The sequence below is a fragment of the Bombina bombina genome, chromosome 1 (assembly GCF_027579735.1).
Source record: "Bombina bombina isolate aBomBom1 chromosome 1, aBomBom1.pri, whole genome shotgun sequence".
NCBI lineage: Eukaryota > Metazoa > Chordata > Amphibia > Anura > Bombinatoridae > Bombina > Bombina bombina.
In genome coordinates this window covers 772,521,214-772,548,564 of record NC_069499.1, presented here as the reverse complement: position 1 = coordinate 772,548,564, position 27,351 = coordinate 772,521,214, and the positions used below count along the sequence as shown (strand labels likewise).

Sequence of the window (27,351 nt, the reverse complement as noted above, 5' to 3'; positions counted from 1 at the left end):
TGCTCTCAATTCCAGAATGTTTATTGGCAGGAGACTCTCCTCCTGACTCCATTGTCCCTGAGCCTTCAGAGAATTCCAGACGGCACCCCAACCTAGAAGGCTGGCGTCTGTTGTTACAATTGTCCAGTCTGGTCTGCTGAATGGCATCCCCCTGGACAGATGTGGCCGAGAAAGCCACCATAGAAGAGAATTTCTGGTCTCTTGATCCAGATTCAGAGAAGGGGATAAGTCTGAGTAATCCCCATTCCACTGACTTAGCATGCACAGTTGCAATGGTCTGAGGTGTAAGCGTGCAAAGGGTACTATGTCCATTGCCGCTACCATTAAGCCGATTACCTCCATGCATTGAGCCACTGACGGGTGTTGAATGGAATGAAGGGTGCGGCAAGCACTTTGAAGTCTTGTTAGCCTGTCCTCTGTCAGGTAAATCTTCATTTCTACAGAATCTATCAGAGTCCCCAGGAAGGGAACTCTTGTGAGTGGAACGAGTGAACTTTTCTTTTCGTTCACCTTCCATCCATGTGACCTTAGAAATGCCAGTACTAACTCTGTATGAGACTTGGCAGTTTGAAAGCTTGAAGCTTGTATCAGAATGTCGTCTAGGTATGGAGCTACCGAGATTCCCTGCGGTCTTAGTACCGCCAGAAGAGCACCCAGAACCTTTGTGAAGATTCTTGGAGCTGTAGCCAATCCGAATGGAAGAGCCACAAACTGGTAATGCCTGTCTAGGAAGGCAAACCTTAGGTACCGGTAATGATCTTTGTGAATCGGTATGTGAAGGTAAGCATCTTTTAAATCTACAGTGGTCATGTACTGACCCTCTTGGATCATAGGTAAAATTGTCCGAATAGTCTCCATCTTGAACGATGGAACTCTTAGGAATTTGTTTAGGATCTTTAAGTCCAGGATTGGTCTGAAAGTTCCCTCTTTTTTGGGAACCACAAACAGATTTGAGTAAAACCCCTGTCCCCGTTCCGATCGTGGAACTGGATGGATTACTCCCATTAACAAGAGCTCTTGTACGCAGCGTAGAAACGCCTCTTTCTTTGTCTGGATTGTTGACAACCTTGACAGATGAAATCTCTCTCTTGGAGGAGAGTATTTGAAGTCCAGAAGGTATCCCTGAGATATTATCTCTAGCGCCCAGGGATCCTGAACATCTCTTGCCCAAGCCTGGGCGAAGAGAGAAAGTCTGCCCCCCACTAGATCCGATCCCGGATCGGGGGCCCTCAATTCATGCTGTTTTAGGGGCAGCAGCAGGTTTCCTGGTCTGCTTGCCCTTGTTCCAGGACTGGTTAGGTTTCCAGCCTTGCCTGTAGCGAGCAACAGCTCCTTCCTGTTTTGGTGCAGAGGAAGTTGATGCTGCTCCTGCTTTGAAATTACGAAAGGAACGAAAATTAGACTGTCTAGCCTTAGCTTTGGCTTTGTCCTGAGGCAGGGCATGGCCTTTACCTCCTGTAATGTCAGCGATAATCTCTTTCAACCCGGGCCCGAATAAGGTCTGCCCTTTGAAAGGTATATTAAGCAATTTAGACTTAGAAGTAACATCAGCTGACCAGGATTTTAGCCACAGCGCCCTGCGTGCTTGAATGGCGAATCCTGAATTCTTCGCCGTAAGTTTAGTAAGATGTACTACGGCCTCCGAAATGAATGAATTAGCTAGTTTAAGGACTCTAAGCCTGTCCGTAATGTCGTCCAGAGTAGCTGAACCAATGTTCTCTTCCAGAGACTCAATCCAGAATGCCGCTGCAGCCGTGATCGGCGCAATGCATGCAAGGGGTTGCAATATAAAACCTTGTTGAACAAACATTTTCTTAAGGTAACCCTCTAACTTTTTATCCATTGGATCTGAAAAAGCACAGCTATCCTCCACCGGGATAGTGGTACGCTTAGCTAAAGTAGAAACTGCTCCCTCCACCTTAGGGACCGTTTGCCATAAGTCCCTTGTGGTGGCGTCTATTGGAAACATTTTTCTAAATATCGGAGGGGGTGAGAACGGCACACCGGGTCTATCCCACTCCTTAGTAACAATTTCAGTAAGTCTCTTAGGTATAGGAAAAACCTCAGTACTCGTCGGTACCGCAAAATATTTATCCAACCTACACATTTTCTCTGGTATTGCAACTGTGTTACAATCATTCAGAGCCGCTAACACCTCCCCTAGTAATACACGGAGGTTTTCCAGTTTAAATTTAAAATTTGAAATATCTGAATCCAGTCTGTTTGGATCAGAACCGTCACCCACAGAATGAAGTTCTCCGTCCTCATGTTCTGCCACCTGTGACGCAGTGTCTGACATGGCCCTAATATTATCAGCGCACTCTGTTCTCACCCCAGAGTGATCACGCTTACCTCTTAGTTCTGGTAATTTAGCCAAAACCTCAGTCATAACAGTAGCCATATCCTGTAATGTGATTTGTAATGGCCGCCCAGATGTACTCGGCGCTACAATATCACGCACCTCCCTCTGAGCGGGAGATGCAGGTACTGACACGTGAGGCGAGTTAGTCGGCATAACTCTCCCCTCGTTGTTTGGTGAAATTTGTTCAATTTGTACAGATTGACTTTTATTTAAAGTAGCATCAATACAGTTAGTACATAAATTTCTATTGGGCTCCACTTTGGCATTGCAACAAATGACACAGGTATCATCCTCTGAATCAGACATGTTTAACACACTAGCAAATAAACTTGCAACTTGGAAATACAATTCAATTAGAATAAAATTAAAAACGTACTGTGCCTTTAAGAAGCACAGAAGATCTATGACAGTTGAAAATTAATAAATTGAAACAGTTATAGCCTCAATCCTTGTAAACAACACAACTTTAGCAAAGGTTTAATCCCATTAGCAAAGATAAATTCTGAAAGCAGGAAACAAATTACAGAATAAACGTTTTTTATCTCAGTCAACTATAATTCTCACAGCTCTGCTGAGAGAAATTACCTCCCTCAAAATAAGTTTTGAAGACCCCTGAGCTCTGTAGAGATGAACCGGATCATGCAGGAAATACAATGAGTTGCTGACTGAAATATCTGATGCGTAGCAAAAGCGCCAAAAAAACGGCCCCTCCCCCTCACACACAGTAGTGAGAGAGAACAGAAACTGTCAGAAAAAAGATTAAGCAACTGCCAAGTGGAAAAATAGTGCCCAAACATTTATTCACTCAGTACCTCAGCAAATGAAAACGATTTTACATTCCAGCAAAAACGTTAAACATAATTTCTAGTTATTAAACAGCTTTATGTATTTCTTACAGTGTAATTCTAGTGAAGTACCATTCCCCAGAATACTGAAGTGTAAAGTATACATACATGACATTATATCGGTATGGCAGGATTTTCTCATCAATTCCATTGTCAGAAAATAAAAGCTGCTACATACCTCTATGCAGATTCATCTGCCCGCTGTCCCCTGATCTGAAGTTTACCTCTCCTCAGATGGCCGAGAAACAGCAATATGATCGTAACTACTCCGGCTAAAATCATAGCAAAAACTCTGGTAGATTCTTCTTCAAACTCTGCCAGAGAGATAATAACACACTCCGGTGCTATTTTAAAATAACAAACTTTTGATTGAAGATATAAAACTAAGTATAATCACCATAGTCCTCTCACACATCCTATCTAGTCGTTGGGTGCAAGAGAATGACTGGGAGTGACGTAGAGGGGAGGAGCTATATGCAGCTCTGCTGGGTGAATCCTCTTGCACTTCCTGTTGGGGAGGAGTAATATCCCAGAAGTAATGATGACCCGTGGACTGATCACACTTAACAGAAGAAACTAATGTTTTATCTTAGCAAGAGTTCAGAAATCAATTTCATGGAATAACACTGGTGTTGAATCACAGCTTTCATGCACCTTGGCATGCTATCCACCAGTCTTTCATATTACTGTTGGGTAGCTTTATGCCATTCCTGGTGCAAAAATTGAAGCAGCTTGGCTTTGTTTGATGGCTTGTGACCATTCATTTTTCTCTTTATCATATTCCAGAGGTTTTCAGGTCTGGAGATTGGGCTGGCCATGATAGGGTCTTGGTCTGGTGGTCCTCCATCCACACCTTGATTGACCTGGCTGTGTGGTATGGAGGATTGTTCTGTTGGCAAAAACAATCCTCAGAGTTGGGGAACATTGCTAGAGCAGGATAACCTTGTACGTGGCTTGATTTATGCTTCCTTCACAAAGATAAATCTGCCCGATTCCAGGTCATCTTTTCATACAGAATCCACAGCGTCTTCCACACACTGAAATTTGGTAGAGGATCATTAATGACCTGAATCAAGCCACATATAAAGTTATTCTGGAAGAAAGGAGGGGGGGGAAAAACATGCTTGCTTCTGTCTGACAATGTCTCTCAACTCTGAGAATAGTTTTTTTCTAGCAGGACAATGCTCCATGACACACAGCCAGGTGTGAATGGTGGAATACCAGATGAAGACGCTGTTATGGCCAGCCCAATATCCAAACCTGAAAACCTCTGAAATGTGATCAAGAGGAAGATGGGTCATCACAGGCCATCAAACAAAGCCAGGATGCTTGAATTTTTGCGCCAGGAGTGGCACGTCACCCAACAGAAATGTGAAAGACTCATGGAGAGCATGCCAAGATGCATGAAAGCTGTGATTTCTGAACTCTTACTAAGTTAAAACATTAGTATTGTGTTGAAAAATGAACACATATATATATGCTGGTTCATAAGAAAAAGGACATGTGGGCTACAATCTTGCTGGGTGAAACGGAACAAGCACAATTTTCAGGTATCTTACAGCAAAGCCAGAAAAAACCCCATTGATATAGCATTATATTCAATTTTATTGTCCCTTTAAACTTCATTTTTAAACTAAGGCATAGTTTTACTTTGTGAAGCTTACTTTGAGAAGAGGAGTTACTCCTAGACCGAGTAATGATTTGCTTGAGATATGTGAGAAGGTACTTGCGCCCTACTGCTGGAGCTAGAACTACTGCTGCTGCTACGTATTCTTTTCCGATATTTTCGCCTCTTCTGCTGCTGGAGTTGCATGGCTAAATCGTAGTCCGATAAAATATTTTTTATGTAGGTCTCACATAAAGCAGATAACCTAAGTGTCATACTGTAGATCTAGGAAAATAATGTTGAACAGTAATTAATAGGCTCACTTTACAATGTTACTAAAATTAACCCTAAATATAAGTCTGGATATAACTACATAATATTTATTAAAGTGTAAACACGTGTCAGAATATTATGGCATAATCATATCTAGAAAAACGTAAGCATGTGTACGTTGTAATGCAATGAACTGTCCTATAATTATAGAGAAATTTTTCTTCCTTGACTATTAAATCCTGCAAAAAAGCATTTAACGATCTGGTAATAGTAATACATATTAAACTCACCATTAGAACGCTTTCTTCACATTCTGAGTGGCAACATTTGAACCAGGTAACTGTCCAGTAGAATATAAACAATGTCATAACACATTGAACAAGAGAAATCCCATACTGGCCTTCTCTATTCCGTTTTTTTCGAAGTAGAAAGATGGAGAAGAAGAGGAAGGCCAATTTTGAAAAAAAATACCACTACTGATCCAGGAAGGGTGGGTCTCCATGTGTGGTCACTCAGAAAGTGAATAAAGGGATTTAATAGTAAGTACAGAAATCCTGTTTTTTTTCATGTTCTTCATGACAGTTCTGGACAAAAGCAAATAATTACCTTATGGAAGGCATATCAGTAACCAAAAGGCTGCCTGATAGACAATTACCTGGGTTTAAAAGACAACTAATTGTTATAAAGGTGTTAGAATTCTACAAGAAGAAATGCGCTATTGCACCTCCAACAAAAGAAGCACTTCTGTGGAGAGAAATAGGGTAGGGTATGTAGAGTGATCCTACTACTTCTGAATCTAGGTGACAGGTATGGTTCTACATGACTGAGATAAATTTACCCTGCGCTGAAGCAGTCTTAACATCAACAGAATTGTTTTAGGGTTTTTTTGGTAATTTTACACCCTGAAATAAAGTTTCTCAGAGTGAGGAGACATAATATCCTACAATGTTTGGCTTCTATATTAAATATATTTAGGTTATTTTTGTATAAAATAAAAAAAAATAAAAAAAAAAAAGACAATAATCAATTAAAAACTAAAGCACACGTTTTTCAGGCGGATTTAGCCTGTGGTATTCTTATCTATACTGAAAGTCTCTATACTTAAAGTATATGCTATTGACAAGCTATGTAAACACAGTCAGCAGAAATTACACTCCCAGTGGGGTGTGAAAAAGTTATAAAATGTTCATTTTCTATTGTTAATTCTAAGTATTGTATGGAGACAGAGATAAAGGGAAGAATTTGAGTTATAATATGAAGATGTCTTATCTGTCTGCAAATTTAGCATAGCATATTTTGATGGGTTGTGGTTTCTAAGGGCAAATCCAGCTATTTAATTAATTTATAAAAATTAAGATGAAGAAATAATTTCTCATACATTTTAGACCCTGCAGCTGGTATAACAAGTCATTTGGAACACATTAAGGGGAAACCAGTTTTACAGTACACTGTCCATTTAATAATAAAAAAAACTGTTGTAGACTAGCTGCAACATGTTAAAAAGGAATATTTTAGTCAAAATTTAACTTTCATGATACAGATAGAGCATGCAATTTTAAACAACTTTCAAATTGACTCCTTTTATCAATTTTTCTTCATTCTCTTGCTATATATATTTGAAAAAGCAAGCATGTAAGCATAGGAGCCGGCCCATTTTTGGTTCAGGACGGGTAGCACTTTCTGATTGGTGTCTAAATGTAGCCACCAATCAGCAAGCGCTACCCAGGTGCTGAACCAAAAATGGGCTAGCTACTAAGCATAAATTCAAATAAATATAACAAGAGAACACAGTAAAATGGAAATAGGAGTAAATTAGAAAGTTGCTTAAATGTGCATGCTCTATCTAAATCATGAAAGTTTAAAGTGATGGTAAAGTCATCTGTTGTGCAGTACATAATCCTTTTTCTTTTACCTTAACTAGCACATCGATGTGCTTATATAAATAAAAAACAATTTATTCACTCTGTAATGATGATTTTATTTCCCCTCCGTAGAGTTTTTTTAAACAGCCTCTCTATAATTTTTTCACCGGTGCAGCTTTGATTGACAACGCTTTTAGCCAATCATCAGCTCACCATGCGCCCTATGTAAAATATGAACCGCACGCTCCCGGCATCTACACTAACTCTTTGCTACTTACTGCGCATGCGCACTTCTTACGCTAACTGCGCATTGCTATCTGAGAATACTCAGCTCCTGGTTTTAGCCGATGTAAGTAAACAGTAAATCATTCCTTTCGTAATGATTCACTGTTTGCTTTCATTTCTCTCATCAGCCAGATATTTTTCGATGTCTATATGTTTCAATGTTTGCTTTAATTTCTACCATCAATAATTTCTCTCTTCATATATAAAATAATTGTAAGTATTTTTTGGGCAAAAAAACCAGGAGCTGAGTATTCTCAGATAGCAATGCGCAGTTAGCGTAAGAAGTGCGCATGCGCAGTAAGTAGCAAAGAGTTAGTGTAGATGCCGGGAGCGTGCGGTTCATATTTTACATAGGGCGCATGGTGAGCTGATGATTGGCTAAAAGCGTTGTCAATCAAAGCTGCACCGGTGAAAAAATTATAGAGAGGCTGTTTAAAAAACTCTACGGAGGGGAAATAAAATCATCATTACAGAGTGAATAAATTGTTTTTTATTTATATAAGCACATCGATGTGCTAGTTAAGGTAAAAGAAAAAGGATTATGTACTGCACAACAGATGACTTTACCATCACTTTAATTTTGACTAGACTATTCCTTTAATTTACTTTCTATGTAAAAGAGACTTTTTTAAATTTAAAACAAAAAGACTACAACATCACTACAGACACTTACCCTAGATTTTTTGTTAGGAGTGTATGCTTTGGAGTTACTAAAAATGAGACGCACATCTCTGCCAAACTCCAAGGGGTCATTGTAATTTCCAGCTTCAAGAGTTGTTTTCACAGCACTGAAGTCCATTGGGCTCTCAATGATATCCTGATAATCCTACAGAGCATCTTTACTATGTTAGCTTTATTGTTAAAAACATTGTGCATTGGCAAAAATGAAGTCATTTTAATAAAAATCAAATAAAGACATCTAATGTTTGTGTACTCACAGGATATGAGTGACGATTAACTGGTTGCCTAAATGGTTCAGAATCTTCACGTTCATAAATTAGGTCCAACAGTTCTTTGCATTTCTCCTTCCATACATTTGGATTGGCCATCAGCTGTTGTCTTTTAGAATGCCGGGTTACCTTCAATATAAAGTCAAATAAAATGAAAAAAAGTAAAAATTAAAAAAACAATTTATGCTTACCTGATAAAAGTATTTATTTCCGGATATGGCGAGTCCACGGAATCATCAATTACTAGTGGGAATATCACTCCTGGCCAGCAGGAGGAGGCAAAGAGCACTACAGCAAAAGCTGCTATATATGTCACTTCCCTTACCCATAATCCCCAGTCATTCAGCCAAAGGAAAAATGGAAAAAGAAGATTACACAAAAGTGTAGAGGTGCCAGAGGTTTTAGAAAAAATAACTGTCTTAAATAAAGGGTGGGCCGTGGACTCACCATATCCGGAAATAAATAAATTTATCAGGTAAGCATACATTATGTTTTCTTTCCTAAGATATGGTGAGTCCAATCATCAATTACTAGTGGGAATCAATACCCAAGCTAGAGGACACAGATAAGGGAGGGACAAGACAGGTAGACCTAAACATAAGGTACCACTGCCTGAAGAACCCTTCTCCCAAAAGAAGCCTCAGCAAAAGTATCAAATGTATAAAACTTTGAAAAAGTATGCAAAGAGGACCAAGTTTCAGCCTTGCAAATCTGTTCCACAGAAGCTTCATTTTTAAATGCCCAGGAAGAAAAAACAGCCCTCGTGGAATGTGCCGTGATTCTCTCTGGAGGTTGCTGTCCAGCAGTCTCATAGGCCAAACGAATAATACTCCATAGCCAAAGAAAAAGAAGTAGCCGTAGCTTTCTGACCCTTGCGCTTACCAGAAAAACAAAAAAACAAAGCAAAAAACTGACGAAAGTCCTTAGTCGCCTGAAGATAAAACTTCAAAGCATGTACATCTAGGTTGTGCAATAAAGGCTCCTTAGAAGGAGGAGGATTAGGACACAAACGAAGAACCATGATCTCCTAAATATTCTTGTTTGAAACAACCTTAGGTAGGAAACCTAATTTAGTACGTAGAACCACCTTATCAGAATGAAAAATAAGATAAGGAGAATCAAAGAGCCGAGAATTCCAAAACTATGAAACTCTCCAAGCAGAAGAAATAGCAACAAGAAACAAAACCTTCCAAGATAACATCTTAATATCTAAGGCAGAGCTTTCCAAACTTTTCAGGTTGTGACACTTTTTAGACCTACATCATTTTGTGACACAGTAATGACTCTTGTCAGGAGAGCAAACGGAGGAAATATGTAAGCTAGACTGAAATTCCAAGGGACCGCCAGAGCATCTATCAAAAAAGCCTGTGGATCCCTTGACCTCGAGCCGTACCTCAGAAGCTTGGCATTCTGCCGAGAAGCCATGAGATCCAGTTCTGGCTGCCCCCAATTGAGGATTAAACTGGAAAATACTTCCGGATGGAGTTCCCACTCTCCCGGATGAAAGGTCTGTCGGCTCAGAAAATCCACCTGCCAATTGTCCACTCCTGGGATGTGGATCGCAGAAAGACAACAGTTGTGAGACTCCGCCCACTGGGTTATCCGGGCCACCTCTGTCATGGCCAAGGAACTCCCAGTTCCCCCCTGGTGGTTGATGTACGCTACTGATGTTATGTTGTCCGACTGAAACCTGATAAATCGGGCTAAGGCTAACTCAGGCCAGGCCAGTAGAGCATAGGAAATCGTTCTCAGTTCTAGAATGTTTATAGGGAGAACTGACTCCTCTCAAGTCCAAAGACAGAGTGTCTTCAATGACCCCCAAATTGCTCCCCAACCTAGAAGGCTGGCATCCGTGGTTACGATCACCCAGGAAGGTCTGCAAAATCAAGTTCCCTGGGAGAGGTGTCCAAAACTTCACCTCCACCTGCACCGCAGGCAAAGAGAATGACTGGGGATTATGGGTAAGGGAAGTGACATATATAGCAGCTTTGCTTTAGTGCTCTTTGCCTCCTCCTGCTGGACAGGAGTGATATTCCCACTAGTAATTGATTATTCCGTGGACTCACCATATCCTAGGAAAGAAAAGCTTGGTATTTAAACAGTTTACTAACATCAACAATATGTGTGTATTCCAAAGCAGAAACCCTAGTGATGGAAATTTACACACACACATATATATATATATATATATATATATATATATATATATATACACACACACACACTGTGGATCCAACCAAAGAGCCCCATACCATCACACGTCCTACTCCTGTTATTTTGCCATCTTGGAAATCTCTTATTTCCCTTACTTCAGCCAGTCTTAGAGACATGATAGCACTTGTGATGCAGCAAAGTTGTAAAAAGTGGTCTAGAAAATAACATCTGAAGATCTCTATGTAAAAAACAGAATTTATGTTTACCTGATAAATTTCTTTCTCCAACGGTGTGTCCGGTCCACGGCGTCATCCTTACTTGTGGGATATTCTCTTCCCCAACAGGAAATGGCAAAGAGCCCAGCAAAGCTGGTCACATGATCCCTCCTAGGCTCCGCCTACCCCAGTCATTCGACCGACGTTAAGGAGGAATATTTGCATAGGAGAAACCATATGGTACCGTGGTGACTGTAGTTAAAGAAAATAAATTATCAGACCTGATTAAAAAACCAGGGCGGGCCGTGGACCGGACACACCGTTGGAGAAAGAAATTTATCAGGTAAACATAAATTCTGTTTTCTCCAACATAGGTGTGTCCGGTCCACGGCGTCATCCTTACTTGTGGGAACCAATACCAAAGCTTTAGGACACGGATGAAGGGAGGGAGCAAATCAGGTCACCTAAATGGAAGGCACCACGGCTTGCAAAACCTTTCTCCCAAAAATAGCCTCAGAAGAAGCAAAAGTATCAAACTTGTAAAATTTGGTAAAAGTGTGCAGTGAAGACCAAGTCGCTGCCCTACATATCTGATCAACAGAAGCCTCGTTCTTGAAGGCCCATGTGGAAGCCACAGCCCTAGTGGAATGAGCTGTGATTCTTTCGGGAGGCTGCCGTCCGGCAGTCTCGTAAGCCAATCTGATGATGCTTTTAATCCAAAAAGAGAGAGAGGTAGAAGTTGCTTTTTGACCTCTCCTTTTACCTGAATAAACAACAAACAAGGAAGATGTTTGTCTAAAATCCTTTGTAGCATCTAAATAGAATTTTAGAGCGCGAACAACATCCAAATTGTGCAACAAACGTTCCTTCTTTGAAACTGGTTTTGGACACAGAGAAGGTACGATAATCTCCTGGTTAATGTTTTTGTTAGAAACAACTTTTGGAAGAAAACCAGGTTTAGTACGTAAAACCACCTTATCTGCATGGAACACCAGATAAGGAGGAGAACACTGCAGAGCAGATAATTCTGAGACTCTTCTAGCAGAAGAAATTGCAACTAAAAACAAAACTTTCCAAGATAATAACTTAATATCAACGGAATGTAAGGGTTCAAACGGAACCCCCTGAAGAACTGAAAGAACTAAATTGAGACTCCAAGGAGGAGTCAAAGGTTTGTAAACAGGCTTGATTCTAACCAGAGCCTGAACAAAGGCTTGAACATCTGGCACAGCTGCCAGCTTTTTGTGAAGTAACACCGACAAGGCAGAAATCTGTCCCTTCAGGGAACTTGCAGATAATCCTTTTTCCAATCCTTCTTGAAGGAAGGATAGAATCCTAGGAATCTTAACCTTGTCCCAAGGGAATCCTTTAGATTCACACCAACAGATATATTTTTTCCAAATTTTGTGGTAAATCTTTCTAGTTACAGGCTTTCTGGCCTGAACAAGAGTATCGATAACAGAATCTGAGAATCCTCGCTTCGATAAAATCAAGCGTTCAATCTCCAAGCAGTCAGCTGGAGTGAAACCAGATTCGGATGTTCGAACGGACCCTGAACAAGAAGGTCTCGTCTCAAAGGTAGCTTCCAAGGTGGAGCCGATGACATATTCACCAGATCTGCATACCAAGTCCTGCGTGGCCACGCAGGAGCTATCAAGATCACCGACGCCCTCTCCTGATTGATCCTGGCTACCAGCCTGGGGATGAGAGGAAATGGCGGGAACACATAAGCTAGTTTGAAGGTCCAAGGTGCTACTAGTGCATCCACTAGAGCCGCCTTGGGATCCCTGGATCTGGCCCCGTAGCAAGGAACTTTGAAGTTCTGACGAGAGGCCATCAGATCCATGTCTGGAATGCCCCACAGGTGAGTGACTTGGGCAAAGATTTCCGGATGGAGTTCCCACTCCCCCGGATGCAATGTCTGACGACTCAGAAAATCCGCTTCCCAATTTTCCACTCCTGGGATGTGTATAGCAGACAGGTGGCAGGAGTGAGACTCCGCCCATAGAATGATTTTGGTCACTTCTTCCATCGCTAGGGAACTCCTTGTTCCCCCCTGATGGTTGATGTACGCAACAGTTGTCATGTTGTCTGATTGAAACCGTATGAACTTGGTCCTCGCTAGCTGAGGCCAGGCCTTGAGAGTATTGAATATCGCTCTCAGTTCCAGAATATTTATCGGTAGAAGAGATTCTTCCCGAGACCAAAGACCCTGAGCTTTCAGGGGTCCCCAGACCGCGCCCCAGCCCATCAGACTGGCGTCGGTCGTGACAATGACCCACTCTGGTCTGCGGAATGTCATCCCTTGTGACAGGTTGTCCAGGGACAGCCACCAACGGAGTGAGTCTCTGGTCCTCTGATTTACTTGTATCTTCGGAGACAAGTCTGTATAGTCCCCATTCCACTGACTGAGCATGCACAGTTGTAATGGTCTTAGATGAATGCGCGCAAAAGGAACTATGTCCATTGCCGCTACCATCAGCCCGATCACCTCCATGCACTGAGCTATGGAAGGAAGAGGAACGGAATGAAGTATCCGACAAGAGTCTAGAAGTTTTGTTTTTCTGACCTCTGTCAGAAAAATCCTCATTTCTAAGGAGTCTATAATTGTTCCCAAGAAGGGAACCCTTGTTGACGGGGATAGAGAACTCTTTTCCACGTTCACTTTCCATCCGTGAGATCTGAGAAAGGCCAGGACGATGTCCGTGTGAGCCTTTGCTTGAGGAAGGGACGACGCTTGAATCAGAATGTCGTCCAAGTAAGGTACTACCGCAACGCCCCTTGGTCGTAGCACAGCTAGAAGGGACCCTAGTACCTTTGTGAAAATCCTTGGAGCAGTGGCTAATCCGAAAGGAAGCGCCACGAACTGGTAATGTTTGTCCAGGAATGCGAACCTTAGGAACCGATGATGTTCCTTGTGGATAGGAATATGTAGATACGCATCCTTTAAATCCACCGTGGTCATGAATTGACCTTCCTGGATGGAAGGAAGAATAGTTCGAATGGTTTCCATCTTGAACGATGGAACCTTGAGAAACTTGTTTAAGATCTTGAGATCTAAGATTGGTCTGAACGTTCCCTCTTTTTTGGGAACTATGAACAGATTGGAGTAGAACCCCATCCCTTGTTCTCTTAATGGAACTGGATGAATCACTCCCATTTTTAACAGGTCTTCTACACAATGTAAGAACGCCTGTCTTTTTATGTGGTCTGAAGACAACTGAGACCTGTGGAACCTCCCCCTTGGGGGAAGTCCCTTGAATTCCAGAAGATAACCTTGGGAGACTATTTCTAGCGCCCAAGGATCCAGAACATCTCTTGCCCAAGCCTGAGCGAAGAGAGAGAGTCTGCCCCCCACCAGATCCGGTCCCGGATCGGGGGCCAACATTTCATGCTGTCTTGGTAGCAGTGGCAGGTTTCTTGGCCTGCTTTCCCTTGTTCCAGCCTTGCATTGGTCTCCAAGCTGGCTTGGCTTGAGAAGTATTACCCTCTTGCTTAGAGGACGTAGCACTTTGGGCTGGTCCGTTTTTACGAAAGGGACGAAAATTAGGTCTATTTTTTGCCTTGAAAGGCCGATCCTGAGGAAGGGCGTGGCCCTTACCCCCAGTGATATCAGAGATAATCTCTTTCAAGTCAGGGCCAAACAGCGTTTTCCCCTTGAAAGGAATGTTAAGTAGCTTGTTCTTGGAAGACGCATCAGCCGACCAAGATTTCAACCAAAGCGCTCTGCGCGCCACAATAGCAAACCCAGAATTCTTAGCCGCTAACCTAGCCAATTGCAAAGTGGCGTCTAGGGTGAAAGAATTAGCCAATTTGAGAGCATTGATTCTGTCCATAATCTCCTCATAAGGAGGAGAATCACTATCGAGCGTCTTTATCAGCTCATCGAACCAGAAACATGCGGCTGTAGCGACAGGGACAATGCATGAAATTGGTTGTAGAAGGTAACCCTGCTGAACAAACATCTTTTTAAGCAAACCTTCTAATTTTTTATCCATAGGATCTTTGAAAGCACAACTATCCTCTATGGGTATAGTGGTGCGTTTGTTTAAAGTGGAAACCGCTCCCTCGACCTTGGGGACTGTCTGCCATAAGTCCTTTCTGGGGTCGACCATAGGAAACAATTTTTTAAATATGGGGGGAGGGACGAAAGGAATACCGGGCCTTTCCCATTCTTTATTAACAATGTCCGCCACCCGCTTGGGTATAGGAAAAGCTTCTGGGAGCCCCGGCACCTCTAGGAACTTGTCCATTTTACATAGTTTCTCTGGGATGACCAACTTTTCACAATCATCCAGAGTGGATAATACCTCCTTAAGCAGAATGCGGAGATGTTCCAACTTAAATTTAAATGCAATCACATCAGGTTCAGCCTGTTGAGAAATGTTCCCTGAATCAGTAATTTCTCCCTCAGACAAAACCTCCCTGGCCCCATCAGACTGGGTTAGGGGCCCTTCAGAGATATTAATATCAGCGTCGTCATGCTCTTCAGTATCTAAAACAGAGCAGCCACGCTTACGCTGACAAGGGTTCATTTTGGCTAAAATGTTTTTGACAGAATTATCCATTACAGCCGTTAATTGTTGCATAGTAAGGAGTATTGGCGCGCTAGATGTACTAGGGGCCTCCTGAGTGGGCAAGACTCGTGTAGACGAAGGAGGGAATGATGCAGTACCATGCTTACTCCCCTCACTTGAGGAATCATCTTGGGCATCATTGTCATTATCACATAAATCACATTTATTTAAATGAATAGGAATTCTGGCTTCCCCACATTCAGAACACAGTCTATCTGGTAGTTCAGACATGTTAAACAGGCATAAACTTGATAACAAAGTACAAAAACGTTTTAAAATAAAACCGTTACTGTCACTTTAAATTTTAAACTGAACACACTTTATTACTGCAATTGCGAAAAAACATGAAGGAATTGTTCAAAATTCACCAAATTTTCACCACAGTGTCTTAAAGCCTTAAAAGTATTGCACACCAAATTTGGAAGCTTTAACCCTTAAAATAACGGAACCGGAGCCGTTTTAAACTTTAACCCCTTTACAGTCCCTGGTATCTGCTTTGCTGAGACCCAACCAAGCCCAAAGGGGAATACGATACCAAATGACGCCTTCAGAAAGTCTTTTCTAAGTATCAGAGCTCCTCTCACATGCGACTGCATGCCATGCCTCTCAAAAACAAGTGCGCCACACCGGCGCGAAAATGAGGCTCTGCTTAAGCTTTGGGAAAGCCCCTAAGGAATAAGGTGTCTAATACAGTGCCTGCCGATATTATTATATCAAAAATACCCAGATAAAATGATTCCTCAAGGCTAAATATGTGTTAATAATGAATCGATTTAGCCCAGAAACAGTCTACAGTCTTAATAAGCCCTTGTGAAGCCCTTATTTATGATCGTAATAAACATGGCTTACCGGATCCCATAGGGAAAATGACAGCTTCCAGCATTACATCGTCTTGTTAGAATGTGTCATACCTCAAGCAGCAAGAGACTGCACACTGTTCCCCCAACTGAAGTTAATTGCTCTCAACAGTCCTGTGTGGAACAGCCATGGATTTTAGTTACGGTTGCTAAAATCATTTTCCTCATACAAACAGAAATCTTCATCTCTTTTCTGTTTCTGAGTAAATAGTACATACCAGCACTATTTCAAAATAACAAACTCTTGATTGAATAATAAAAACTACAGTTAAACACTAAAAAACTCTAAGCCATCTCCGTGGAGATGTTGCCTGTACAACGGCAAAGAGAATGACTGGGGTAGGCGGAGCCTAGGAGGGATCATGTGACCAGCTTTGCTGGGCTCTTTGCCATTTCCTGTTGGGGAAGAGAATATCCCACAAGTAAGGATGACGCCGTGGACCGGACACACCTATGTTGGAGAAAAGGAGGATATTTTACCTCAGTAGCCATACCCCATTCAGTGGCGTCACTAGGGGAGGGTGCGGGCCGCACCTGGGTGATAACCTCCAGGGGGTGACGCCACAAAAAATTATTATTTTTTTTTTAAATTTTATTGAAATTCAAGGAAATACATGTAGAGATGCATAGATTTTTTTTTTATTAGAGGGGCAGGCATTTGTGAACATTAGTGGGAATGGGGACTGCTAGCCTAAACCTGCCTGCCTATCTGTGCTCACTGCTCAGTGATGTGTGGAGCAGTGGAGTCACTCACTGCTGTGCTGTCTCTCTAAACGGGAACTGGGAAATCGTGAGGTGAATGCCTGGCACCTGACCGCATGACTGTCTAACACTGTCTCTAAAGTGAAGAAGCCACGTATGATGCCCACCAGACCGGTACGGTCACGGTACACTAAGTGCACACTGAAGAGGTAGGAGGGGAGGGCGGGCGGGGGTCCGGGGGTGGGCAGAGAGCAGAGGTGATTGGCCATAAGAAGCGGTAGGCACGCGGCCCGGGGCTGTGCACTGACAGACTTGGAACAGAGTCAGAGAGCAGAATTTTCATAGTTTGCGTGCCTAAACCTTTTCTTCTGAGCCGGGGAGCAGCTCTAGGCATGAGCTTTATAATTAATGCAGTGCAGTTTACATATTGTGTATGTGTGCGTGTCTGAGTTTTTGTGTGCGTGTCTGAGTTTTTGTGTGCGTGTCTCAGTGTTTTTGTGTGTGTGTTTTTGTGTGTGTGTTTTTGTGTGTGTGTCTGAGTGTGTTTCCGAGTGTTAGTGTGTGCATCTGAGTGTGTTTTTAAGTGTGTCTGAGTGTTTGTATGTGTTTGTGCCTGTGTTTTTGTGTGTGTCTGCTTTCTGGGGGGGGAGTGACACCATAACTTACCGCACCGGGTGACACCAACCCTAGTGACGCCACTGACCCCATTGCAAAGGGATTTTCAGCCGCAAATTAGGATGCTAGTCCCAGGACTTGCAAGGGAGCGTGCATCTGTCATGTGCAGGAACAATCATGTCATTTACATATTCAGTCTAAGGAAGTGTACTATCAAATCTCGTAAGATTTCAGTGAAATCTCATGAGATCACAATAAAAACAGAATTTATGCTTACCTGATAAATTTCTTTCTCTTGTGATGTATCGAGTCCACGGATTCATCCATACTTGTGGGATATTCTCCTTCCTAACAGGAAGTGGCAAAGAGAGCACCCACAGCAGAGCTGTCTATATAGCTCCTCCCTTAGCTCCACCCCCCCAGTCATTCGACCGAAGGCTAGGAAGAAAAAGGAGAAACTATAGGGTGCAGAGGTGACTGAAGTTTTTAAAATAAAAATATACTACCTGTCTTAAACAGACAGGGCGGGCCATGGACTCGATACATCACAAGAGAAAGAAATTTATCAGGTAAGCATAAATTCTGTTTTCTCTTGTAAGATGTATCAAGTCCACGGATTCATCCATACTTGTGGGATACCAATATCAAAGCTTTAGGACACGGATGAAGGGAGGGACAAGACAGGCACCTTAAACGGAAGGCACCACTGCTTGTAGAACCTTTCTCCCAAAAATAGCCATGAAGAAGCAAAAGTATCGAATTTGGAAAATTTGGAAAAAGTATGAAGCGAAGACCAAGTCGCCGCCTTACAAATCTGTTCAACAGAAGCCTCATTTTTAAAAGCCCATATGGAAGCCACTGCTCTAGTAGAATGAGCAGTAATTCTTTCAGGAGGCTGCTGGCCAGCAGTCTCATAAGCCAAACGGATTATGCTTTTCAGCCAAAAAGAAAGAGGTAGCCGTAGCCTTTTGACCTCTCCGCTTACCAGAGTAAACAACAAACAATGAAGATGTTTGACGGAAAACATAATTTATGCTTACCTGATAAATTTATTTCTCTTGTAGTGTATTCAGTCCACGGGTCATCCATTACTTATGGGATATATTCCCTTCCCAACAGGAAGTTGCAAGAGGATCACCCAATCACCCAAAGGACCTCCCCTCACATGTCATATCCAGTCATTCGACCGAAACAAGACAAGAAAGGAGAAACCATAGGGTGCAGTGGTGACTGAAGTTTTAATTAAAATTTAGATCTGCCTTAAAAAGACAGGGCGGGCCGTGGACTGAATACACTACAAGAGAAATAAATTTATCAGGTAAGCATAAATTATGTTTTCTCTTGTTAAGTGTATTCAGTCCACGGGTCATCCATTACTTATGGGATACCAATACCAAAGCTAAGTACACGGATGAAGGGAGGGACAAGGCAGGAACTTAAACGGAAGGAACCACTGCCTGTAGAACCTTTCTCCCAAAAACAGCCTCCGAAGAAGCAAAAGTGTCAAATTTGTAAAATTTCTTAAAGGTGTGAAGCGAAGACCAAGTCGCAGCCTTGCAAATCTGTTCAACAGAGGCCTCATTCTTAAAGGCCCAGGTGGAAGCCACAGCTCTAGTAGAATGAGCTGTAATTCTTTCAGGGGGCTGCTGTCCAGCAGTCTCATAGGCTAAACGTATTATACTACGAAGCCAAAAAGAGAGAGAGGTTGTGGAAGCTTTTTGACCTCTCCTCTGTCCAGAATAAACAACAAACAGGGAAGAAGTTTGACGAAAATCTTTAGTTGCCTGTAAATAGAATTTCAGGGCACTGACTACATCCAGATTATGCAAAAGACGTTCATTCTTTGAAGAAGGATTAGGGCACAATGATGGGACAACAATCTCTTGATTGATATTCCTGTTAGAAACTACCTTAGGTAAAAACCCAGGTTTAGTACGCAGAACTACCTTGTCTGAATGGAAAACCAGATAAGGAGAATCACAATGTAAAGCAGATAACTCAGAGACTCTTCGAGCCGAGGAAATAGCCATCAAAATCAGAACTTTCCAAGATAAAAGCTTAATATCAATGGAATGAAGGGGTTCAAACGGAACACCCTGAAGAACTTTAAGAACCAAGTTTAAGCTCCACGGAGGAGCAACAGATTTAAACACAGGCTTAATCCTAGCCAAAGCCTGACAAAAAGCCTGGATGTCTGGAACTTCTGCCAGACGCTTGTGCAAAAGAATAGACAGAGCAGAAATCTGTCCCTTCAACGAACTAGCAGATAAGCCCTTTTCCAAACCCTCTTGTAGAAAGGACAATATCCTAGGAATCCTAACCTTACTCCATGAGTAACTCTTGGATTCGCACCAATATAAGTATTTACGCCATATCTTATGATAGATTTTTCTGGTAACAGGCTTCCGAGCCTGTATTAAAGTATCAATAACTGACTCTGAGAAGCCACGCTTGGATAGGATCAAGCGTTCAATCTCCATGCAGTCAGCCTCAGAGAAATTAGATTTGGATGGTTGAAAGGACCCTGAATTAGAAGGTCCTGCCTCAGAGGTAGAGACCATGGTGGACAGGACGACATGTCCACTAGGTCTGCATACCAGGTCCTGCGTGGCCACACAGGCGCTATCAGAATCACCGATGCTCTATCCTGTTTGATCTTGGCAATCAGTCGAGGCAGCAGCGGAAATGGTGGAAACACATAAGCCATGTTGAAGACCCAAGGGGCTGCTAGAGCATCTATCAGCGCCGCTCCCGGGTCTCTGGACCTGGATCCGTAACGAGGAAGCTTGGCGTTCTGGCGAGACGCCATGAGATCCAGTTCTGGTTTGCCCCAACGACGAATCAGTTGAGCGAACACCTCCGGATGAAGTTCCCACTCCCCCGGATGAAAGGTCTGGCAACTTAGAAAGTCCGCCTCCCAGTTCTCCACGCCTGGGATGTGGATCGCTGACAGGTGGCAAGAGTGAAACTCTGCCCAGCGAATTATCTTTGAGACTTCTAACATCGCTAGGGAACTCCTGGTTCCCCCTTGATGGTTGATGTAAGCCACAGTCGTGATGTTGTCCGACTGAAATCTGATGAACCTCAGTGTTGCTAACTGAGGCCAAGCTAGAAGAGCCTCGAATATTGCTCTTAATTCCAGAATATTTATTGGGAGGAGTTTCTCCTCCTGAGTCCACGATCCCTGAGCCTTCAGGGAGTTCCAGACTGCGCCCCAACCTAGAAGGCTGGCATCTGTTGTTACAATCGTCCAGTCTGGCCTGCGAAAGGTCATGCCCTTGGACAGATGGACCCGAGAAAGCCACCAGAGAAGAGAATCTCTGGTTTCTTGATCCAGATTTAGTAGAGGGGACAAATCTGAGTAATCCCCATTCCACTGACCTAGCATGCATAATTGCAGCGGTCTGAGATGCAGGCGCGCAAATGGCACTATGTCCATTGCCGCTACCATTAAGCCGATTACTTCCATGCACTGAGCCACTGACGGGCGTGGAATGGAATGAAGGACACGGCAAGCATTTAGAAGTTTTGACAACCTGGACTCCGTCAGGTAAATTTTCATCTCTACCGAATCTATAAGAGTCCCTAGGAAGGAGACTCTTGTGAGTGGTGATAGAGAACTCTTTTCCACGTTCACCTTCCACCCATGCGACCTCAGAAATGCCAGAACTATCTCTGTATGAGACTTGGCAATTTGAAAGCTTGATGCCTGTATCAGGATGTCGTCTAGATACGGAGCCACCGCTATGCCTCGCGGTCGTAGAACTGCCAGAAGTGAGCCCAGAACCTTTGTAAAGATTCTTGGGGCCGTAGCTAACCCGAAGGGAAGAGCTACAAACTGGTAATGCTTGTCTAGGAAGGCAAATCTTAGGTACCGATAATGATCTTTGTGAATCGGTATGTGAAGGTAGGCATCCTTTAAGTCCACTGTGGACCCTCTTGGATCATGGGTAGGATGGTTCGATGGGTAGGATGGTTCGAATAGTTTCCATTTTGAATGATGGAACTCTTAGGAATTTGTTTAAGATCTTTAGGTCCAAGATAGGTCTGAAGGTTCCCTCTTTCTTGGGAACCACAAACAGATTTGAGTTAAAACCTTGCCCTTGTTCCGTCCGCGAAACTGGGTGGATCACCCCCATTATAAGGAGGTCTTGTACACAGCGTAGAAATGCCTCTTTCTTTATTTGGTTTGCTGATAACCTTGAAAGATGAAATCTCCCTTGTGGAGGAGAAGCTTTGAAGTCCAGAAGATATCCCTGGGATATGATCTCCAACGCCCAGGGATCCTGGACATCTCTTGCCCACCCCTGGGCGAAGAGAGAAAGTCTGCCCCCCACTAGATCCGTTTCCGGATAGGGGGCAATCCCTTCATGCTGTCTTAGGGGCAGTAGTAGGTTTTCTGGCCTGCTTGCCCTTGTTCCAGGACTGATTATTTTTCCAGGCCTGTCTGTAACGAGCAACAGTTCCTTGCTGTTTTGGAGCTGAGGAAGTTGATGCTGCTCCTGCCTTGAAGTTTCGAAAGGCACGAAAATTAGACTGTTTGGCCTTTGATTTGGCCCTGTCCTGAAGAAGGGTATGACCCTTACCTCCAGTAATGTCAGCGATAATTTCTTTCAAGCCGGGCCCGAATAAGGTTTGCCCCTTGAAAGGAATATTAAGCAATTTAGATTTAGAAGTCACGTCAGCTGACCAGGATTTAAGCCATAGCGCTCTGCGCGCCTGGATGGCGAATCCGGAGTTCTTAGCCGTTAGTTTAGTTAAATGTACAATGGCATCAGAAACGAATGCATTAGCTAGCTTAAGTGCTTTAAGCTTGTCCATGATTTCATCCAATGGAGCTGAGTGAATGGCCTCTTCTAGAGACTCAAACCAGAATGCCGCAGCAGCAGTGACAGGCGCAATGCATGCAAGGGGCTGTAAGATAAAACCTTGTTGAACAAACATTTTCTTAAGGTAACCTTCTAATTTTTTATCCATTGTATCCGAAAAAGCACAACTATCCTCCACTGGGATAGTGGTACGCTTAGCTAAAGTAGAAACTGCTCCCTCCACCTTGGGGACCGTTTGCCATAAGTCCCGTGTAGTGGCGTCTATTGGAAACATTTTCCTAAATATAGGAGGTGGGGAAAAGGGCACACCAGGTCTATCCCACTCCTTGCTAATAATTTCTGTAAGCCTTTTAGGTATAGGAAAAACATCAGTACACACCGGCACCGCATAGTATCTATCCAGCCTACATAATTTCTCTGGAATTGCAACTGTATTACAGTCATTCAGAGCCGCTAAAACCTCCCCAAGCAATACACGGAGGTTCTCAAGCTTAAATTTAAAATTAGAAATCTCTGAATCCGGTTTCCCTGGATCAGATCCATCACCCACAGAATGAAGCTCTCCGTCCTCATGTTCTGCAAACTGTGACGCAGTATCAGACATGGCTCTCACAGCCCCAGCGCGCTCTGTCCTTATCCCAGAGCTATCGCGCTTGCCTCTTAATTCTGGCAATTTAGATAATACTTCTGTCAGGTTATTATTCATAATAGTGGCCATGTCTTGTAAAGTGATTTGTATGGGCGTCCCTGATGTACTTGGCGCCACAATATCACGCGCCTCCTGAGCGGGAGGCGAAGGTACTGACACGTGAGGAGAGTTAGTCGGCATAACTTCCCCCTCGTCATCTGGTGATAATTCTTTTATAGATAAAGACTGACCTTTATTATTTAAAGTGAAATCAATACATTTAGTACACATATTTCTATGGGGCTCCACACTGGCCTTCAAACATAATGAACAAACAGATTCATCTGTGTCAGACATGTTTAAACAGACTAGCAATGAGACTAGCAAGCTTGGAAAACACTTTGAAATAAATTTACAAGCACTAAATAAAACGTTACTGCGCCTTAAGAAGCACAAAAAAATTGTCACAGTTGAAATAACAATGAACCAAATCAGTTATAGCAACCAAATTTTCACAGTAAATGTATTAAGTTAGCAGAGCATTGCACCCACTTGCAAATGGATGATTAACCCCTTAATACCCAAAACGGATAATAATATAGAAAAAAACGTTTTTTAACACAGTCAAACACACTGTCACAGGTCTGCTGTGACTGATTACCTCCCTCAAAATGACTTTTGAAGTACCCTGAGCTCTCTAGAGACGTCCTGTGTCATGCAGGAAGAAACAGGAAGACAGAGACTGAATTTTTACTGCGCAAAAATGCGCTAAAATAGGCCCCTCCCACTCATATTACAACAGTGGAAAGCCTCAGTTAACGGTTTCCATGCAGAAATATAAGTCAGCCATGTGGAAAATTCATGCCCCAATAAATTTTATCACCAAAGTACCTCACAAAAACGATTAAACATGCCAGCAACTGTTTTAAACATTTTTTCTTTTATTTTTTAAAGAGTATGTATCTCTATTGATAAGCCTGATACCAGTCCTTCTACTGCATTTAAGACTTATTACATTACTTCAGTAATAGCAGCATTTTCTTAGTCAAATTCCATTCCTAGAAAATTACTTTACTGTATATACATTAATCAGCCTGATACCAGTCACTTCCACTGCATTTAAGGCTGTTCTTACATCGGTATCGGTATCAGCAGTATTTTCTTAGTCAATTCCATTCCTTAGAAAAATATTTTACTGCACATACCTTATTTGCAGGGGACCCCGCACGCTATTCCCTTTCTGAAGTTACCCCACTCCTCAGAAAGTGCGAGAACAGCCAGTGGATCTTAGTTACTTCTGCTAAGAGCATAGAAAACACAGGCATATTCTTCTTCCAAATACTGCCTGAGAAAAAAAAACAGCACACTCCGGTGCCATTTAAAAATAACAAACTTTTGATTGAAGAAATAATTAAGTATAAAATACCACTCTCCTCTCGCGACCTCCATCTATTTTGAGAGTTGCAAGAGAATGACTGGATATGACATGTGAGGGAAGGAGCTATAGGAGCTATATAGCAGCTCTGCTTTGGGTGATCCTCTTGCAACTTCCTGTTGGGAAGGGAATATATCCCATAAGTAATGGATGACCCGTGGACTGAATACACTTAACAAGAGAAATCTTTAGTTGCTTGTAAGTAGAACTTTACAGCACGAACCACATCAAGATTGTGCAACAGACGTTCCTTCTTTGATGAAGGATTAGGACACAGTGAAGGAACAAATATTTCCTGATTGATATTCCTATTAGAAACAACCTTAGGAAGGAATCCAGGTTTGGTACACAAAACCACCTTATCTGCATGGAAAACAAGGTAAGGTGAGTCACACTGTAAAGCAGATAACTCAGAAACTCTTCGAGCCAAAGAGATAGCTACTAAAAACAAAACTTTCCAAGATAGAAGCTTAATATCTATGGAATGCATAGGTTCAAACGGAACCCCTTGAAGAACTTTAAGAACTAAGTTTAGGCTCCATGGCGAAGCAACAGGTTTAAATACAGGCTTGATCCTGACTAAGGCCTGACTAAACGCTTGAACGTCTGGTACATCTGCCAGACGTTTGTATAAAATAGACAAAGCAGATATCTGTCCTTTTAAGGAACTAGCTGATAATCCCTTCTCCAATCCTTCTTGGAGAAAAGACAATATTCTAGGAATCCTAATCTTACTCCATGAGTAACCCTTGGATTCACACCAATAAAGATATTTGCGCCAAATCTTATGATAGATTTTCCTGGTGACAGGCTTTCTAGCTTGAATCAGGGTATCAATGACCGACTCAGAGAAACCACGCTTTGATAGAATCAGGCCTTCAATCTCCAAGCAGTCAAAACGCTGAGAAATTAGATTTGGATGCTTGAACGGACCTTGGATTAGAAGGTCCTGCCTCATTGGCAGAGTCCACGGAGGAACAGATGACATGTCCACTAGGTCTGCATACCAAGTCCTGCGTGGCCACGCAGGTGCTATCAGAATCACTGAAGCTCTCTCCTGCTTGATTCTGGCAACCAGACGTGGGAGGAGAGGAAACGGTGGAAATACATAGGCCAGATTGAAGGACCAGGGGAATGCTAGAGCATCTATCAGTACCGCCTGGTGATCCCGGGACCTGGACCCGTAACGAGGAAGTTTGGCGTTCTGACGGGACGCCATCAGATCCAATTCTGGTGTGCCCCATAGCTGAGTCAGCTGGGCAAATACCTCCGGATGGAGTTCCCACTCCCCCGGATGAAAAGTCTGATGACTTAGGAAATCCGCCTCCCAGTTCTCTACTCCTGGGATATGGATTGCTGAGAGATGGCAAGAGTGATCCTCCGCCCATCGGATTATTTTGGTTACCTCCATCATCGCTAGAGAACTCCGAGTTCCTCCTTGATGATTGATATAAGCTACAGTCATGATGTTGTCCGACTGAAATCTGATGAATTTGGCCGCAGATAGCTGAGGCCACGCCTGAAGCGCATTGAATATCGCTCTCAGTTCTAGAATGTTTATCGGGAGGAGAGTTTCCTCCCGAGACCATAAGCCCTTTGCTTTCAGGGAGTTCCAGACTGCACCCCAGCCTAGCAGGCTGGCATCTGTCGTTACTATGAGCCACTCTGGCCTGCGGAAACACATTCCCTGAGACAGGTGGTCCTGAGACAACCACCAGAGAAGAGAATCTCTGGTCTCCTGGTCCAGATGCAGTTGAGGAGATAAATCTGCATAATGCCCATTTAACTGTTTGAGCATGCATAGTTGCAGTGGTCTGAGGTGTAGGCGGGCAAAAGGAACTATGTCCATTGCTACTACCATGCGTCCGATTACCTCCATACACTGAGCCACTGATGGCCGAGGAATGGAATGAAGAGCTCGGCAAGTGGTTAAGAGCTTTGATTTTCTGACCTCCGTCAGAAATATTTTCATTTCTACCGAATCTATCAGAGTCCCTAGGAATGAAACTCTTGTGAGAGAGAAGAGAGAACTCTTTTCTATGTTCACCTTCCACCCGTGAGAAAAGCCAACACGATGTCCGTGTGAGACTTGGCTAGCTGGAAAGTCGACGCCTGAATTAAGATGTCGTCTAGATAAGGCGCCACTGCTATGCCCCGCGGTCTTAGAACCGCCAAAAGGGACCCTAGCACCTTTGTGAAAATTCTGGGAGCAGTGGCCAACCCGAAGGGAAGGGCAACGAACTGGTAATGCCTGTCCAGAAAGGCGAATCTGAGGAATTGATGATTATCTCTGTGAATAGGGATGTGTAGATACGCATCCTTTAAGTCCACAGTAGTCATATATTGACCCTCCTGGATCAACTGTAGAATAGTCCGAATAGTCTCCATCTTGAATGATGGTACTCTGAGGAATTTGTTTAGAATTTTTGGGAACCACAAACAGGTTTGAGTAAAACCCTAGCCCTTGTTCCGCTTTTGGAACTGGGCGGATCATACCCATGGTATGTAGGTCTTCTACACAGCGTAAGAACGCCTCTCTCTTTGTCTGGTTTGCAGACAATTGAGAAATGTGAAATCTCCCCCTTGGGGGGGAGACTTTGAATTCCAGAAGATATCCCTGGGACACAATTTCTAAAGCCCAGGAATCGTGAACATCTCTTGCCCAAGCCTGAGCGAAGAGAGAGAGTCTGCCCCCTACTAGATCCGGTCCCGGATAGGGGGCTACCCCTTCATGCTGTCTTAGAGGCAGCTGCAGGCTTCGTGGCCTGTTTACCCTTGTTCCAAGCCTGGTTAGGTCTCCAGACTGACTTGGATTGGGCAAAATTTCCATCTTGCTTTGCAGCAGGGGAAGCTGAAGCGGGACCTTTGAAGTTCCGAAAGGAACAAAAATTATTTTGTTTGGTCCTCATTTTATTTGTTTTATCCTGATGGAGGGCATGGCCTTTCCCTCCAGTGATGTCTGAAATAATCTCTTTCAGTTCAGGCCCGAATAGGGTCTTTCCTTTGAAAGGGATGTTCAAAAGTTTAGATTTTAATGATACATCAGCAGACCAGGACTTAAGCCATAATGCCCTGCGTGCTAAAATGGCAAAACCTGAATTCTTTGCCGCTAATTTAGCCAGTTGGAAAGCGGCATCTGTAATGAAAGAATTAGCC

At 43.0% G+C, this 27,351-nt stretch overlaps 1 protein-coding gene across 1 annotated transcript in view; it reads right to left on the bottom strand.

Annotated features, from left to right (window-relative positions):
- The window catches only part of BRWD3 (bromodomain and WD repeat domain containing 3), a 466,754-nt gene that overhangs the window by 137,254 nt on the left and 302,149 nt on the right, over positions 1–27,351 (bottom strand). The window contains exons 35-38 of the mRNA XM_053715025.1: positions 8,172–8,312; positions 7,907–8,059; positions 4,946–5,098; positions 4,872–4,914 (exon numbers count right to left, since the gene is read on the bottom strand). Of these exons, the coding sequence (XP_053571000.1) occupies positions 4,872–4,914; positions 4,946–5,098; positions 7,907–8,059; positions 8,172–8,312 (490 nt within the window). The remainder of the gene's footprint in view (positions 1–4,871; positions 4,915–4,945; positions 5,099–7,906; positions 8,060–8,171; positions 8,313–27,351) is intronic.